Genomic DNA, 17,310 nt, shown 5'->3' with positions numbered 1-17,310 from the left:
TTATTAGTCAATAAACTCCAAAAATAACCAGGAACCAACGCTGATCTATTGTCATGGTTAAGATAAGGCGGCTGGATGGATTAATAATGTCCCTATCTTTCCCCACTAAACATCCCAAGTTTAGCGAACAAACCGCTAAGTCATCAATGATGCTCCTGGTCATCGCGTCATCCGCAACCCCATCTTCGTGCTCTCTTTTTCTTTCTCTCATTGTATTGTTGTCAATACAAACGAAATGTCTTCTAATAGTGATCCCGAAGCTCCGGTCCGAAACGATGAGCAAACGCCGCTGCTCATAGACCACCATGCCGAAACCGAACAAGCCGGTCATACCCAGTCCGAGATAGTGCCAGCGCCTACGCCCGAGAAAAGACCAAAGAGCTGGTATGCTTGGAGAATTTTCTGGGTTATTCTAGTCATAGTAATCTTGGCTGTCTTTATCAAGGGATGGATTGATTCAGATGAGACCGAGGTACCTTAGATCTCGTGTACAGTAAAACAACCACTAACGAGCACAGTTCGACCTCAAGAAAGCCCTCAAGCGGGCACTTGGTGGAGGACTGAGTGGTGCTGCGGCCATGGTGTTGCAGGTTTTACTACTAATGGTGAGATACCTTCTGATCATGGCAGAAACCCTGTTAACAGTGACCATGAATAGCCTTTGCGAACAATTATGAACTATCAGTACCGCCACGGAACATCCTTTACTCTAGCAACGAAGACTCTATACACTGAGGGAGGTATTCGAAGATACTACCAAGGCATTGCACCTGCACTGTTTCAAGGTCCCATCTCACGATTCGGAGATACGGCAGCCAACGCCGGAATCCTTGCCCTTCTGCAATCAAACCCGTATCTCAAGGACCTTCCCTCGCCCATCAAGACCATATTCGCGTCTCTTTGGTGAGTCTTATTCTATATCATTCATCAGGGATGATATTAATGTACCATACAGTGCCGCAGCGTTCCGTATGATTCTCACTCCTATCGACACTCTTAAGACAACCCTTCAAGCCCAAGGAGCAAGAGGTACATCCCTTCTACGACGGCGCATCAAGGCCAACGGGATCGGTAGTCTATGGTGGGGAGCCTTTGCTACCGCTGCTGCCACCTTTGTCGGGCATTACCCATGGTTCGCCACGGTATGTACGGTTAATGCAGCAACTGGCGTGGTGCTGACCGCCGGCAGTACAACTATTTATCCGAGACTATAACAGAACCACCTAGACACCCTCTTGTCTGGTGGTTACTCCGACTCGCATTTATTGGCTTTTGCGCTTCCATCGTGTCCGACTCCATCTCAAACTCACTGAGGGTCGTCAAGACATACCGCCAAGTCAACGACATCAAGATCTCATACTGTACGTCGCCCATCAACTATACATATTACAAGTTACTGAAAACAAATTTAGCCGAAGCCGCGCGTGCTGTTGTTGTCCAAGATGGTGTCTTTGGTCTTCTAGGTCGTGGACTGAAAACCCGCATCTTGGCCAATGGTCTGCAGGGAATTCTATTTTCTATCCTTTGGAAACTATTCCTGGACTTGTGAGTGCCTGTGTATACCTGAGTAGGCAATGCTGACTTTTATAGATGGGAAAAGAGAACCTAGCTCCGGAATTGAATCCCTGTGGAAACACCTCGTGAAACGACACGTACTAAGTGAAATCTGGCCCGGGTCACTTCAACCTTGGATTCACGGTTTTATACATACATGACCCATCTAAACACATGAAACAGCAATTGCGATACCCTGGAGAACAGTGAGGACTGTATTTAAAAGCTATATGGAGGCTGAAAAGACGACTGAATGCTGGATAAATATATGCTCCCTATGACAATTATGTATATTTTATTTACGTAATCTATTCTCTTACTTGTAAACACCTCAAATGTAGTCCTAGGTTCCATCCGCCTTCCCTGTACATCGACACCCCTGTTCAAACCTCACTGGTGACAAACCCTTCAAGTTGATCACTTGTCCTCTTGGTATACTCGGTAACGATACGCTCATAGTCGTTAACCCCCCTTCCCCAAGTAGCCGTCAAGGCCTGTTGGTATTGCTTCTCTGGCGTTGACGGAGCCTTTTCCCCCTCAGCGTTGAAGTATGATGGCGTGCAGATAGTCAAGGCTGAGTACCACGCTGCATTCTTAGCCACTTGAGCCATCCACTTTTCTTCGTCTCTCCTATCAACCTCAATCACTAGACGTTCAGGTTGCTTAGATTCCTTTGTCGCCTGGGCAATGACATGTGCAATCAATCTTCCAGTGATATCGAAACCAGAGGTCATATTATACGACGCTGGACTACCGCGACCGAAAACGGAAAAGAGGTTAGGGAAACCATTGGTAGCTACACCGAAGAGGGTTCCAACTTCGGATGAGTCCCATTTGTCTTTCAGGAGACGTCCGTCGCGACCAATGATACTGGCTTTGAGTAGTTCTTCAGGGAGCAACTGGCCCGAAGGTGTGAAACCAGTAGCAAGTACAAGGACGTCAACGTCAAGCTCACGACCACCCACGACGATGCCGCGTTCTGTGTAGCGGTCGATTCCATTTCCGTTCGTGTCCACAAGAGTCACGTTGTCACGATTGAAAGTGGCAAGATAATCGTCGTTGAACGTTGGTCGTTTGCACCACCCAGGATACCATGGCTTCAGTTTCTCGGCTGTGTTGGGATCCCGTACCTCACTGTCGACACGGGCCCGAAGCTCATCAGCAATCGGTTCGTCTATCCTCAGTAGCGCATCGATATGCTTCCCTGTCGCGGCTTGTTCCATCAGTTGGGATGAGCTACCAATCAGGCCGGATCTAGCTTGGTTCCTGGACCAGCCATCGTCGACGAGGTCTACAGGCTCCGGTTCTGCAGTTAGAAAGCTGTTCAAGTTTGTCATCCGACGGCGCTGCCATCCTGGGCCTGATTCCGTCACCTTGGCCCAAGTCTCAGGCGTCGTTTCCTGCTGAGTTCGCTCTCCACAGTATGAGGGAGTTCTTTGGATGACGTAAAGGTGCTTTGCCCATTTCGCCAGATGGGGTACGGCCTGGACTGATGTGGCTCCAGTTCCGATTATGGCTACTCGCTTGTCTTTCAGATTGACCATGTCAGGTTGCTCTTGGCTGCCACCGGTAACGGTATAATCCCATCGAGAGGTGTGAAAAATTGCATTTTGAGCACTGAACTCGGCAAGTCCTGGCAGCCCTGGAGCTTTAGGGACGGCGAGTACGCCGCCACAGAGGAAAAGGAACTGAGCCTGTACCTTCATCTGCTTCGGAGGCTGGACGTCGCCAAAAGATTGCGTCATCTGTACGATCCAGCGGCCCTTGGTCTCATCCCAGACATGGCTGTCCACTTTGGTCGAGAACATGGCCCGAAATCCGTAGTGAGTTGCAACGCGCTCACACTGGCCCCTAATTTCACTCCCAAAAGAGTACTTGTGCTTTGGCATGTAGCCAGTTTCATCGAGTAGCGGCAGGTAGCAATAGCCTTCAACATCGCACATGAGGCCTGGGTAGCGGTTCCAGTACCAGGTACCTCCATACCCGCCGGCGATGTCGACAAGGACGATATCCTGAGCGCTAAAGCCAGCCTCAATGAGGCGAGCAGCAAAGGTTATGCCGTTAATGCCAGCGCCGACAACTAGGAACTTCGGGCTGTCGCCATCTTGGAGGGGTTGAGCTTGGCGAGCGAGGGCCTCGTAGTCGACCCAAGGATCAGCAACAAGCTTTTGGAGATCAGAGTCGGCAAGATTGATGTACTGTGCCGTTCCCTCTGGTCGGAGGCGTTTGTTTCGCTCCTCGGCGTATTTATCGATGTTGGCAGTCATTACGTTCTGTAAACGGAATGTAATTGAGAAAGGTATAGAAGGTGTAACAAAGATGTGTTTATGATAGTTTGGGGGCAAGTGCAGACTTGGGCAGAAGCTTCAACTTGTGAACTCAAAGATAAACCAGATCTGTGCTGAGAGCCTGTTATTCTTATACAATTGAGGACAACAACCTCATAAAGGTAACTCAGTGTAGCTCTAGTCTGTGCTTCCTATACTCGCATTCGGGTCGGACACTTGTGCCAATACGCGGGTTTGTAGTTGCAGCGGCCAGTAGACAAGTAGTGCAAAAACAGAAATATAGAGTTAATGCACAAGGTTCAATACACGAAACGTATTCCAAGGTTTCGAATGGTTTAGGTCGTATCGCTAACGGGAAGTTATTATTTCCCGCTTTAGTGGGTTCTACTATGAACAGGAATATGCATGTGCATTATCGACGGACTTTTCGGAGTTTAAGTGGACCCCGCGAAGGATCTGAATCACCTGATAATAAGTTTACCATCTTCAATTATACTTTTTTTGAGCGTTATGACTCCAGTGCTTACACAGGACCCTTTTTTTTTTTGCCTTGCCCTGCCCTAATATAAGATTCAGCTGGGCATAAAATGCGCCGTTCACTTGCTTCCACCACCAACATCGACACATCACAAAACCATATCACAACAGCCGGCCTTCCTCAACAACCAAGTTAGCAAGAGTCCATACAGAAAGGCCCTAAGATATGAGGAGCGGTGAACGGATCAGGGATTGTCCGACCAGACTTGGCTGATAGATTAATTAGGCATTGAATAGCTTTGGAATTGGTCGATGTTGTGTTACAAAGAGGAAGAAGCTACCTTTATACTATATAAATCTTTTAAACCAAGTAACAGCTTGACTAAAAGCTTGCTCCTTGGCAAACAACTGTCTCTCGTCACTCATATCTCCCTTGACAGCAAATCCATGATGGACACCAGAGAATAGATTGATCTGGAAGTCTTGCTTTGACTTTGACAGGATACTCTCGCTCTCATGACGTTTTTCCACGGTGAATAGGTCATCTAGCTCTGCTGCAGCGATGGATAGAGGTCCAGTGATAGAGGCCAGCTCTTCAGACTCCACAAAGGACGGGTGGGCGATGAATCCCACATCGATGCCACTTTTGAAGTGGCGAATTAGATGCTGAGATGTTGTCAGTTCTACTGAAAAATGGTTGGCAGCAACTGATGAAACGAACCTTGGCACCTAAACAGTATCCCACGGCAGCAATCTGTTCAACACCAATTTTCTTGAGGTAATTGATACCAGCTACAACAATTGGGTCTACTGCTTCCGTAGTATGTGGGTTTTTCCCGTCAGATCCCTCGTTGAGCCATTTCATGATATCGAAGCCATCAGGCATCTGCAGCGGTACAGGGTCACCATTAAAGGTGTCGAGTACGAGACAGATGTAACCCTCACCAGCAAAGGCATCTGCCATGAGTTTGCTGTTCTGCCATATTCCAAAGATGTCTGGAAGATACAGAATTGCCTTGTTGGTTTGACCAGATGTAGGCTTGGCCAAATAGCCATTGGTCTTATTGTCAATCTGGACTATAGAGCCAGTCGGCTCACCTCTATAGAAGTCAGTATGTCACTCTCAAGACTTTAAAGGAAGAATGTGTGTATTTACTTACTCATGAAGACTGGCAACTGTGCAGCACGCAGCAGGAGGATGAGATGCCATGGCTGTTCTACGTCAAGTCAATCTATCGAATACTTGATGTCCTCATATCACACTGTGATAAAGCCTCTCATAAATACCGATAAGCCTTACAGAAGGTAGTCTACTGATCGACCAATCTTCATGATCGGGTCTCGTTCCCTTGTTCGGCATTGACTTGAAGCGGCCCGCGCTCTCTCGGCGGAACTGCCGGGCGGAGATCGGAACGCCGGAAAGTGGGTCTAGTTCCGTATCCCGACTTGACTCAAGATTAGTCCGATAAGAGAACAGTCAACAACAAAGATAGAAGCTTCTATCATATCCATTCTCATTACCTTCTTGAATACTATCAATAAATCACGAGAAGTACTGTCATTCCAGTAAATCCCATCACTTCCTCTCCTCTATACCCAACACCGCCACAATGTCTCCCGAACCTCTCCAAGATGTCCGTCCCATGTTTGAGCTCCGTGGCCGCAACTACATCGTCACAGGCGGAGCTCAAGGCATTGGCTTTGCCTGTACGCGAGCTATATGCGAGATGGGCGGCAATGTAGCAGTGTTAGACATCCAGGACCAACCTGTTGCCGAGTTTAACACTCTGAGCGAGAAGTTCTCTACAAAGACTGTATATATCAAAACGGACGTCACATCTGAACAAAGCATCGATGCTGCTTTTGAAAAGGTTCTGAGCGAGTTTGGAACTATCGATGGTGTTGTTCCCGCAGCGGGTATTGCGATTGACAAGCCGTTCTTGGACCAGACCTGGGATGAATTTACGCGTATTCAAGATATCAATGTGGGTTAACCAAGGACCCTTCCATTCATTATCTTTACTAACGATCACAGGTCCGAGGAACATTTTTCGTCGTTCAGAAAGCTGCACGACAAATCATCAAGCAAGGCACCGCTGGAAGCATGGTCCTGCTCGCCTCACAATCCGCCCACATTGGCCTTCCAGGTTACCGAATGGCGGCCTACAACGCCTCAAAGGGAGGTATTCTCATGCTTTCAAAGGCGCTAGCTGTGGAACTTGCACCCAAGGGAATCAGGGTGAACACGATATCTCCTGGATTTGTGGACTCCGATATGACCAGAAACGTGCGTGAGCACAAGAGTAAGAGAGAAGGCGAACAAATGTGGTTGTCGCCGCCTAATCAGAGATTGAGTACCCAGAACGATCTCACAGGAGCGGTTGTTTACTTGCTGAGTGATGCGGCGAGACATACTACCGCCGCGGATATCCAGATCACCGGAGGATTACATGCGGGTACTATTGATGGTTTAATTAGCTACGATAATTAGTTTCGGATAAAGTTTATTTGAGTTCAATTTATTTGTGGTCGATGATGCGACAAGCGGATCGTGGGTGAGTCTGGGGTAGATCTGCACAAGCAATTAGGCTAAAATACACACATCTCATTTCCACCATTACGAGCTTCTCTACACTGACGTCTAGAGTATTAGTGAATCAGCCTATTTAGATAGAGTAACATCAACATGGTCCCATATGCAAGGACCCCTCAAACCAGCATGATTCTCGACAAGATCACCATCCGACTATGACAATGCAGCAAGGATCAAATTACTAGCGGTCAAATCGGCATCGTCAATTGCCATAACTTACTGCCGTTCTTGGTTCACTCATCGTATTCCCCGCAATGTGGCTAAATTCTGGTCAACATATAAGTTCGCCCAGGGCCCATAGTAAACGTGGCCCATTGAATCGACCAGGGCTTTCTCAATCGCCAAGATGCTTCTCACGTCTCTCCTCTTCCCGCTTCTAGCGTTGGGAAGTGCCCTTCCAGACAAGCCAAACACAGACGTTTCTACGTTCACCAACCCAGTTCTTCCAGGATGGCACTCTGATCCTTCGTGCATCCAAAAAGACGGCATCTTTCTTTGCGTCACGTCAACCTTCATCTCTTTCCCCGGTCTTCCCGTCTATGCGTCCAAAGACTTGGTCAACTGGCGTCTCATTAGCCATGTCTGGAACCGCGAGAAACAGCTTCCCGGCATCAGCTGGAAGACAGTCGGACAACAACAGGGCATGTACGCACCAACAATCCGATACCACAAGGGTGAATACTACGTTATCTGCGAGTATCTCGGTGTTGGGGATATTATCGGTGTCATTTTCAAGACCAAGGACCCTTGGAACGAGGCCAGCTGGAGTGATCCCGTGACATTCAAGCCAACCCATATCGATCCCGATCTGTTTTGGGATGACGACGGAAAGGTCTACTCAGCAACTCATGGGATTACACTTCAAGAACTCAACCTTGAAACTGGAGCGCTTACTCCAGAATTGAACATCTGGAATGGTACAGGCGGTGTCTGGCCTGAAGGACCACATATCTACAAGCGCGATGGCTACTACTATCTCATGATTGCAGAAGGTGGAACAGCAGAAGACCACGCCATCACAATCGCGCGCGCAAAGAAAATCACCGGTCCATATGAAGCCTACAAGAACAACCCCATCCTGACGAACCGCGGAACAGACGAGTACTTCCAGACTGTCGGCCATGGAGACTTGTTCCAGGACACCAAGGGAGACTGGTGGGGTCTTTGCTTAGCTACTAGGATCACACAGCGAGGTGTTTCTCCCATGGGTCGCGAAGCTGTTCTTTTCAACGCGACTTGGAACAAGGGCGAGTGGCCTGTTCTTCAGCCTGTGCGAGGCCGTATGCCAGGAAACCTTCTTCCAAAGCCTACACGAAATGTCCCTGGAAATGGACCGTTCAATGGTGATCCGGATAACTACGACTTGAAGAAGACTAGCAAGATTCCTCCACACTTTGTTCACCATCGTGTACCTAGAGAGGGCACTTTCAGTCTCTCACCCAAGGGCATGAAGATTATTCCTAGCAGAAACAATGTCACTGGAGTGATCGGAGGCAATGAGATCGAACTATCAGGACAGCGTGGAGTGGCCTTTATCGGTCGTCGCCAAACACACACGTTGTTCAAGTTCAGCATCGACGTTGACTTTAAACCCAAGAATGAGGATCAGGAAGCAGGTATCACTGTCTTCCGCACACAAGTCGACCACATCGATCTCGGTATCATCCGGAACAAGAAGTCCGAACTTTCATTCCGTTTCCGTGCCACTGGTCCAAGCCCACCCGCCCCTAAGACAGTTCCTGTTCCCAAGGGTTGGGAGAGTGGATCGATCCGTCTTTTCATCGAAACCGCCAATGCGACTCACTACAATCTCGGAGCGGAGCACAATGGCAAGAAGGTTAATGTTGCGGCCGCCGAGGCGAGACTCGTTAGTTTCGGTGCTGGTCAGTTTGTGGGAAGTCTGTTGGGTGCCTATGCGACTTGCAACGGCCAAGGTAAGGGACTTGAGTGTCCTAGTGGAGGAGAGGCGTATGTGCAACAGTGGAAGTATGAAGGAAAGGCGCAGGAGATCGATCATGGAGTTTTTGTGAAGGCGTAGACCATTTCAGACGCAGCATGACCAAACAATCCATAGTATAGCACTGCAGCCAATACAATAAATACTACTACGACATATCCTTGAAGACAAAGTCTCTATGTTCAGGACTAGAGAATTCATGTATTGCGATTCGCTGCCATCCATTAAACACCCCTAAGTTTAGCTTCGAAACACGCTTATTTTCCCCTAGAATATGCTTTCCGAAAACATATGGTTCACATCTCCGAGCGGCCACTGTAACCTCATCGGATCATCCCACCCAATCTGCATATCTGTATCCACCCCAGACATTCCGATTCCGCTTCCGAACACAGAATTAGTATTAAAAGGCGGCGAGTACTCAGTATAGCCACCCGCAAACCCAGTCTGCGCAAGGCTCGCTCGTCTGACAGACTCTGTAACGCCGTCCAGTCCCTCGTGGCTTCCAGGACTCTCGGCGTTCAGGATACCCAGACTTAGAAGGTTGCGCCGCATCTCCACGAGTCGCTTTGCTAGTCTGCGGGCTGATCTTGAGCGACTGGTGTATTTCGTTGTGAGATTGACGGCCATGCTGAAGCTTCCACCCAGAGACTCTACCAGGTCTGGTGTTAGACTTGGAAGCATGCTGCTTCTATTTTGCTTGATGAACGCCATGAGAAGAAATGCAAGTCCAGATGTACAAGCGAGTATGTGTTGATAACATGGATGCTGCTTTCGGTATATATCCGTCGTGAGATCCAATGTGTGTAATACATTGATGATATCGTAGACTCGTTCTGTCGCGGCTCTGACATGTTTCTTCGTTATCTCAATATCTGATTCCGAAAAGAAGAATGGTTTGAGGAGTTGGCTTCTGACCGATTCGGCACGGAGATTAAGTAATATCGCCCACGTCGGTGGTCTTGTGGATGGATCTGTTTGCCATGTATGGCATTGTGCTATAGAATATTCACCAACTGCTTTTTTGCGCCACTGCTCAATCTGAAAAGTCATCAATTCGAATGAGCTTTCATCGTTGTAGCCTTCGCCTTTGGCTGCGCTGGATAGTGGTTCACTAAAGCGGTCGCTGATGAGGATAAAGGAAAGCATGGCCTTTAAATAAGGATGTTTGACCTGGCTATGTAAGTAAGCGTAGCGATAAATAGATCTGATGTACTCACCGATGAGGTCGAAATTGAGCTGAAGCTCTTTTCGTGAAAGTGTATTGGCAGACCAGTTGCATAACTCCACTGTCGATCGAGAATAACAATGCTACTGACCAAGGTACATGCTTCGGTCCGTTGAGCTTCCGACTTTAATGTGTGTTTAAAGACTTCAGCATTATGAAGTCCAAGCTCCATCAGCATCCGGCCTGCAATGCCACACATACGCCAAGCTGACCGAGGCATATCATGGAAGAAGTCATACCAGCCCTGCAACCTGTGTGAGCAACGACAGTAGAGGATTGATGAGCATTCGTACCTTCAGAAATATTATCGTAGCATGTCTGATGCTATTCGCAGGTGCCGCAAGCTTTGCGTTGACAGCATCCTGAAAGCTATCCCTCAGCAAACCCTCAGTGTTTATATTTCCTACCTTGGAGTCTGCCCGCAATGCGATAGCAAGACAGAGGTTCATGATCAAGAGCAACTCATACCCTTCCGCTCCCGTACTCGCAGCCACGACATCCCATACTCCGGCTCCCGCATCCGCATACCATGATCTAGTCTGCATAACAAGCCCATCGATATCGACAACAGGATGAAGCTCTCCAACGACCTCTTGGTAAACGTATAACAGCTGTATAGCTTCCTGTAGGCTAATTATGGAGCGAAATGCGAGGAGCATAGCTGGGTCACCTTTGTCGATGTTCTGTGGTGACATGGAAAATTGGCCATTCTGTGTTTCGACATCGTCTTCATCTGGATCGCCGTCTTCGTGAATACTTGCTAATTGGACTTGGCGTTGATGGAGACTGTGGCGTAGTTTTAATTGACCGACGTTGAGTGCGTAGTCTGGACATGTTGGCCCGTAGAAGTTTTGAGAAGTGACTGTTCTCGAAGATCTGGGAGACTCGACTGTATCGTCATTGGTAGTGGAGTTGGCATTTTCGGCATCAATCCGATTGATGACTGCTGTCGCGTTCTCAATTATTGTGACAGGTGATGGCAGATTCGTTTGTTGGGGATTGTTCGAGTTTGAGTTCGAGTTGACCTGCGCAGCAAGGCTGTTTAATTGCGCCTGCAGACTCGATAGCATGTCCACGATTGCGCTTTGATCCGGCTGGCGTGGCCCTGAGTGATTCGACGGGGGATACTGGTCGGGTATAGAGACATTCGAGTTCGAGGCAACTAAACTTTGTGCTGTCGCTTGCCAGTCATCGTTGGCTTCTAGACTGGCGTTGTAGCTGCAATTCTGGTGACGGCTTGCGCAATGGCGACACGGTTGACGTCCGTCGCATTTGCCTTTGCGACGACGACAGGCTTCGCATGCTCGGAGAGCATATGGAGTCCGGCGTTTACCGGGTTCCGAGTTGGCGGACTTTTTGACGCCTCTGGCCTGAGACATTTTGTTACAGTTGACTTTGGCATTCGCTTAGACAATGGATCATAACTGGGAGTTGACTAAGGGTTATCGTGTTGTGAAGATCGTCAAGTGGAAGGGGAAAGTTGACAAACGGATACGCGGCGCTAGAATTATTTATTATCCCTCCCTTCTCCTTAGCGGTGGCTTTGATCTTGGGACCCATGCGGGGTAAACTAATAGACCGAGACTGTCACTGGGGTAGCTAGCAGGGCGCAGGGTTACTTGTTATCTCTTTGGAACTAGGAATAGACTTTGCGATTCATACGCCCTGAGACTAGTGAGAATCTGGGGAGTGGTCTTGAATCAATTGGCCAATTAGAGAGGAACAGTTTCGAAGGGTCTTGATAGAGGCGGCCCGGTGTCGGATGAAGACTGAGCCGAACATGTCGAATGAACTTTTGTGTACATACTTTCAAGGTTGAATCACCTACAGGGTTGCTCGCTTGCAGCCGTGTCTTGGCGAGAAACTAAGTGCCGTGTCTTGGCATCACCTGCAGAGACTGAATTGTTACCTTATCCAGGCCTTCCGTAGCTTTTGGATGCTCAAAAGGGCAGCTCCCTAGTCGACTTGTTGAGGTTGCAACTCCCGTATTATGTGATCAGAACCGCATTCTCGTAATGAACCGTAACAGGCTGTGGAGTACGAACCGACTACCTTTCCCGGGCACAAGAGCTCATTCTTATCGCCTAAATTGCACTAAAGAGATACGCAAAGGACCGCTATCCCAGTACGTTCTTGGAAGATAACGGGTTTAATTACCTTTTACATGAGAACGCTCTTATCATGAATTGACCTTGTAAAAGTAATTGCACCTTGTTAATTGACAGAATCAAGAAGGAACATGCGAAGTAAAACAATATTGTTCAAGGTACTACTCATTACACAACTAAACTTCTCTAACTTTGTACCCAAACATCTCATTTGAAGCAACCGAGTTGCGATCCCTCATCTTCAACGCTGTATCAATGCCCGTGACTGGAACACGGTACTCATACTTGGCCCCCTCCCTCTGTCCCTCCACAGGATAAGGAAATGGTAAATACTGTGGCATCAAACCGACCTGAGCAAGAACAGTTCCCTGGTCCCATGCGATATGCTCATGGTACAGTCGATCGCCGCGAATATTTACTACCGCTGTGAAAGGCACTTCCACTTTCTTATTAGTGGGCGGGACACCGGGAAGACTGTTTGTGCGTTGCATGTTAGCGATGTGAACTGATCGGTATATGGGAAGGGCGATACATACAGCCAGTCAATGGCTTTGCCATGTGTAAATTTATAAAGAAACTCATCGACGACACGGTCAATACCGATGGTTCGACTAATTAGCTCAAGCTCTGTATCATCAGAATTCTGGAAGATGAAGTTGTCGCGATAAAACGTTGACAACGACGTGCGACCAATTCCACCCGTGAGCTATTCTCTAGTCAGCACTCATCCCGTTATTCTAACCATGAACATGATTACTTACAGTAGGTACGTGATTGACATAAGGCTGATCAACCATCGTACTCATGGTATGTTCAACCGACCGATCCGCAAACTCGTAATATGTATGTTCATCCCATATAGCTTCGAGATCGAAGTATGGACCGTTTGTCAACGGCTTGAGGAATGTCAAATTTCTCGTATGTGAGACAGACTCGGTCGAGTAATTGAAGTCTTCGGTGAAGGGAACCGCTACCAAGTGAGACTTGGCCGATGGGTAGGAATAGGTTGTTGATCCATTGTTTCGCTCGAGTTTCTCGGTGCGTGATGCTATATGCTTAAGTGTAGGGATCGTGGCGTCTTGTAGTGTTGCTAAGTCGGCTGCGTTGGCGTAAATTATGGCACCGGTTATGTCGCTGCCGGTAAGGACTGGGGCAAATTTGTTCCACAGTTGAGGATCGTATGCTGGCACAACAGTCAGACCAAGTCATCTAACAGCACAATAGTGTTACTTACCAATAAGTCCAATCTTGCTATCTTTCACGAACCCATCACAAATCCTCAACGCTTGCAGTGCACTCTTCAAAACATCACCAGCATCTGCCTTGAAAGCCTTAGCCTGTACTTCAACAACAGCATACCCTTCTTCAGCCCACTTGACGAGAGCTGAGGGAACGCCATCAATGATATCCAAGTGCTTGTCTGAGTCAGGATGGAGAATCACAAGGCCTGGACCGTGTCCCAGTCTCGACAGGGGAGGCAAAAGTGTGATGCCCTCAGCTACCGTTTGAGGCTTGGCTTGGGGAAGAGGAGCAGGAGGCTTGGAGATATCTGCATACATGTTGTGTTATTTGGTTGGTCAATGATGGGGAATCACTGTCAAGTCGGTATCTTGTTGTGAGATATATAGATGAAGCTATCCATGCGCAAGCCTTCTTTCTCCCCGACTACCCCGAGTTGAGGACTTGGGGTATCTTCCTTATCCGCCAATGGCGACCTTTACGGAAGGGTACTAACATTATCTCCCCGGTGGTTAAAGAGGACAAGTTGTGGATTCCGTGCCTTCGGAACTTCCGATCGGAAAGGCCGTACCCTGCTAAGCGATGTTGGTTGCGCACTAAGTGGTACAGTACGCCACAAGGATACCACTAAACAATCAATTGGCCCCAATCCGGAACTAGATAGAACCTGTGCCTTCTGAATATCGCTATCTTCAGCGTTCCGTAGCCTCAGATAGGCGATTCAAAGCGCTAAAACGTGGGGTCGGAATGAAGATCATCTCGACTACGGAACTTCGAAATCTGGGGTAACCACTAGTCTTATCGGTCTTTGGATGGACTTTGTTTGCTATCTCGTGGCTTTTGACACTTCCGAACTGCATTTGATGGGTTGCACTGAGTCTTCAGGGCAGGGATGACCTGTAACTCGATTCGGCAGCGGGCGAAACAGCCGAGTTTGGGGATATCCGCAAGGGTTGTGGTACGATAGATATAGAGCCTTGATTCGCCTCTCGATAAACAACATCATAAACTATCTTTTCATCATAACAGAGGATACACGATCTTGAATACTCCAATTCATCATCCTAAACTCTATCACAATGACTGAATCATATGATGTAGTAGTCGTGGGAGCTGGTACGTCCTCACTGAGCCCTATCAACCACCGTCCATAAACTAATTCTGTCCAGGATGGTTTGGCCTCGCCGCTGCCAAAGCCATTCATCAAATTCTACCCTCCGCTTCTCTCGCCATCCTAGAGTCGGCCGAGTCCTGCGGCGGAACATGGTCCAAGAACAGACTTTACCCAGGCCTCAAGTCAAACAACATGAAAGGAACATACGAATACCCCGACTTTCCAATGGCCTTTGAGACATATGGCGTCGGACCCAACACACACATACCCGGTGCCGTACTCCACCGATACCTTACAGACTTTGCTAAGCATTTCGACATCTACGACAAGGTGCAATTCCATACTGCCGTTGATCTGGTGGAGCGAAATGGAGACTCTGGCTGGCGCTTGACTGTCAACTCGCCTGCTGGAAATCGCTCCATCAACACTGCAAGACTCGTCCTCGCTACAGGTCTGACTTCGACACCAAACATGCCCTCTTATAAGAACGAAGAATTGTTCGACGCTCCACTCTTCCACGCAAAGGATTTCTGCCAAGAGGCACCCAACTTGAAAGTTAAGAAGGCGATCGTCGTCGGTGGCGCCAAATCCGCCTTTGACGTAGCATACGCCCTAGTCCATGATGGTGCAGAAGTCGACTTGATAGTACGTCCAACCGGCAACGGCCCCGTCTGGATCGCACCGCCTTTCGTCACGCCCTTGAAGAAGCGTCTGGATCAACTTCTCAACATTCGCTGGATGACATGGTTCAGCCCTTGTCCATGGGGTGAGGCTGATGGTTATCCCGGCGTGAGGAACTTTCTTCATGGTACTGCCCTGGGAAGGTTAATCGTCAATGGGTTCTGGAAGGCACTTAGCGGTGATGTTATTTCCGCCAATGGATATGATTCACATCCCGAGCTGCAGAAGCTGAAGCCATGGCATTCCGCCTATTGGATCGGCAGTGGTTTGAGTATCTTGAACTACGATTCATCTCTGTTCGATCTTGTCAAGGAGGGCAAGATTAGAGTTCACATCGACGATATCGAGTCTCTCGAGCCCAACCGAGCAATCCTTACTTCTGGCAATGTTATTGAGACAGACGCCATCATCTGCTCAACTGGTTGGAAGAAGGAATCCACCATCAAGTTCGCAGACGACAAGCTTGGTCTTCCTTACTCGCTCGATAAGAAGCGCGCACTCAGCAAAGCAGCTGATGCACAAGTTCTGTCGTTGTATCCTGGTCTCAAGTCACAACCCGAACTCAACTTCAAGGCCAAAGAAGCCGACCCTCTTCGATACTACCGCTTCATTGTTCCTTCACAAATGGTCAAGTCCCGCGATCTTGCCTTTGCAGGCATGATCTCAACCGTCAGCACAGCGACATGCGCCACGATTCAAGGCCACTGGATCGCTGCTTTCTTCGCAGGCAAGGTCCGATCCATCCCCTCCTCCGACAAGGAGATCACAGATGAGATCATGCTACACACGCAATGGGGCAAGTGGCGCTTCCCTTGTGGTTACGGTGCTGATCTGCCCGACATGGTGTTTGAAGGGTTGCCTTATTGTAACATGCTGATGAAGGATCTTGAAGTCAATACGCATCGCAAGAAAGGTCGATATGCGGAGCTTACGTCGCCTTATCTGCCAGCTGACTTTAAGGGCCTGGTTGAGGAGTTTATGGAGAAAGAAGAGAGGCGGGGCAGTATCCAGGGGTTCGAGGTGCAGGAGGTAGGGATCAAGAAGAAGGTTTAGGGTTAAATTGTGGTCTATTAATGTGTGTTCATTTGTATGTTGAACTGCATGTGCGAATACAGTGATTTTCCCATACTGCTTTCTATTTTGTTGCTCTCAGTTTATATGACAACTCGTATGTGAATATAACTACTCTCATAAAAGATAAAACTATTCTAGATTTTATAAAGATGTTATTGCAACATAGTGCAATGTGCAGCTCTCGCCAGTAGCACACAAGTTGTGGCATGGCTTCTGTCTTTACTACCCTAGACATATTTCTCACGGCGCTATTGAACAAGGATTCAATTTCAGGACATCCACAGTGATTCTGTTTACCCACACGACCCCGGGTCAAGTTGTGCCGGCTTCATCTTTTTCCCCATCTTCCGCCACAATTGATATGATATATCGATGGCTGTGTTTATGAAACTGTGGGAGGCTGATGTGATGTGCCGTTTGCTCTTTTTCGTTTTGAATACTTGTTTCTTTTTTTAAACTCCTGTATCAACCTTGCTAGTGTGAACACAAGTTACGATGAATGATTCCATAGCTGAGTTGTCAGACCGTGTCTTGTTGTGCGACCTTGTGTGTAGCACAATTGCCCTATAGGCAGTTGTAATTGGTAGAACTCGAGGTAGGATACCAGGTCCTCGGTCTCGTACATGGTTCTACTGAGCTGTACAGTATTGAGTAGGACTGTTGTACGGCAGGAAATACAGAGTCACTGCAGCCCAATTGACGCTTATGATACAGGATGTTGAACAGTATGCTAAAAGACGGCGCCTATTAACGGGGGTTACAGCATCTCGAAACCGATCTCGTCTGCAATGGTGTTGGATCTCCGATCGATAGCGATAACCATGGGGACAAGGCGTTTTAAATGTTTCGGCTGGTCTCTTCCCTTGTGTCCCAACCCTGATTCATCTGTTGATTGGCCAGGTCGTAAGATTTGAAAGTCCACAAATTTAATGAGTAGTGTAGATCACACTCTTAATGTTTGGTGTTGAACCAGGGGTTGCAGTGGCGGGCCTCCTAA

General features: G+C 48.1%; 8 protein-coding genes across 8 annotated transcripts; 4 read left to right on the top strand and 4 right to left on the bottom strand.

The window, feature by feature from the left end:
* Window positions 1-235: 235 nt before the first annotated feature.
* Window positions 236-1,777, top strand: FPSE_08928 (uncharacterized protein; the record flags this gene model as incomplete). The annotated part of the gene is made up of 7 exons (XM_009262046.1): window positions 236-472; window positions 519-605; window positions 659-903; window positions 956-1,142; window positions 1,190-1,361; window positions 1,413-1,545; window positions 1,738-1,777. 7 exons carry the CDS (start codon window positions 236-238, stop codon window positions 1,775-1,777), a joined length of 1,101 nt encoding a protein of 366 aa, XP_009260321.1.
* Window positions 1,778-1,937: 160 nt separating this feature from the next.
* On the bottom strand, window positions 1,938-3,821 carry FPSE_08929 (uncharacterized protein; the record flags this gene model as incomplete). Its single annotated transcript, XM_009262047.1, has 1 exon — window positions 1,938-3,821. The coding sequence occupies one exon, from the start codon at window positions 3,819-3,821 to the stop codon at window positions 1,938-1,940; it is 1,884 nt and encodes a 627-aa protein (XP_009260322.1).
* An 846-nt stretch (window positions 3,822-4,667) lies between these two features.
* Window positions 4,668-5,529, bottom strand: FPSE_08930 (uncharacterized protein; the record flags this gene model as incomplete). Its single annotated transcript, XM_009262048.1, has 3 exons — window positions 4,668-4,985; window positions 5,041-5,419; window positions 5,480-5,529. 3 exons carry the CDS (start codon window positions 5,527-5,529, stop codon window positions 4,668-4,670), a joined length of 747 nt encoding a protein of 248 aa, XP_009260323.1.
* Window positions 5,530-5,929: 400 nt separating this feature from the next.
* Window positions 5,930-6,810, top strand: FPSE_08931 (uncharacterized protein; the record flags this gene model as incomplete). Its single annotated transcript, XM_009262049.1, has 2 exons — window positions 5,930-6,304; window positions 6,355-6,810. The coding sequence occupies 2 exons, from the start codon at window positions 5,930-5,932 to the stop codon at window positions 6,808-6,810; spliced, it is 831 nt and encodes a 276-aa protein (XP_009260324.1).
* A 448-nt stretch (window positions 6,811-7,258) lies between these two features.
* On the top strand, window positions 7,259-8,950 carry FPSE_08932 (uncharacterized protein; the record flags this gene model as incomplete). The annotated part of the gene is made up of 1 exon (XM_009262050.1): window positions 7,259-8,950. One exon carries the CDS (start codon window positions 7,259-7,261, stop codon window positions 8,948-8,950), a length of 1,692 nt encoding a protein of 563 aa, XP_009260325.1.
* Window positions 8,951-9,136: 186 nt separating this feature from the next.
* On the bottom strand, window positions 9,137-11,476 carry FPSE_08933 (uncharacterized protein; the record flags this gene model as incomplete). The annotated part of the gene is made up of 4 exons (XM_009262051.1): window positions 9,137-9,522; window positions 9,883-10,042; window positions 10,090-10,341; window positions 10,391-11,476. 4 exons carry the CDS (start codon window positions 11,474-11,476, stop codon window positions 9,137-9,139), a joined length of 1,884 nt encoding a protein of 627 aa, XP_009260326.1.
* A 905-nt stretch (window positions 11,477-12,381) lies between these two features.
* Window positions 12,382-13,764, bottom strand: FPSE_08934 (uncharacterized protein; the record flags this gene model as incomplete). Its single annotated transcript, XM_009262052.1, has 4 exons — window positions 12,382-12,679; window positions 12,742-12,911; window positions 12,967-13,388; window positions 13,440-13,764. The coding sequence occupies 4 exons, from the start codon at window positions 13,762-13,764 to the stop codon at window positions 12,382-12,384; spliced, it is 1,215 nt and encodes a 404-aa protein (XP_009260327.1).
* Window positions 13,765-14,523: 759 nt separating this feature from the next.
* On the top strand, window positions 14,524-16,292 carry FPSE_08935 (uncharacterized protein; the record flags this gene model as incomplete). The annotated part of the gene is made up of 2 exons (XM_009262053.1): window positions 14,524-14,560; window positions 14,614-16,292. The coding sequence occupies 2 exons, from the start codon at window positions 14,524-14,526 to the stop codon at window positions 16,290-16,292; spliced, it is 1,716 nt and encodes a 571-aa protein (XP_009260328.1).
* Window positions 16,293-17,310: the final 1,018 nt, after the last annotated feature.

This window comes from Fusarium pseudograminearum, chromosome 4 (assembly GCF_000303195.2).
Source record: "Fusarium pseudograminearum CS3096 chromosome 4, whole genome shotgun sequence".
NCBI lineage: Eukaryota > Fungi > Ascomycota > Sordariomycetes > Hypocreales > Nectriaceae > Fusarium > Fusarium pseudograminearum.
The sequence above is the reverse complement of the archived record's forward strand: the minus strand, read 5'-3'. Positions and strand labels throughout refer to the sequence as shown.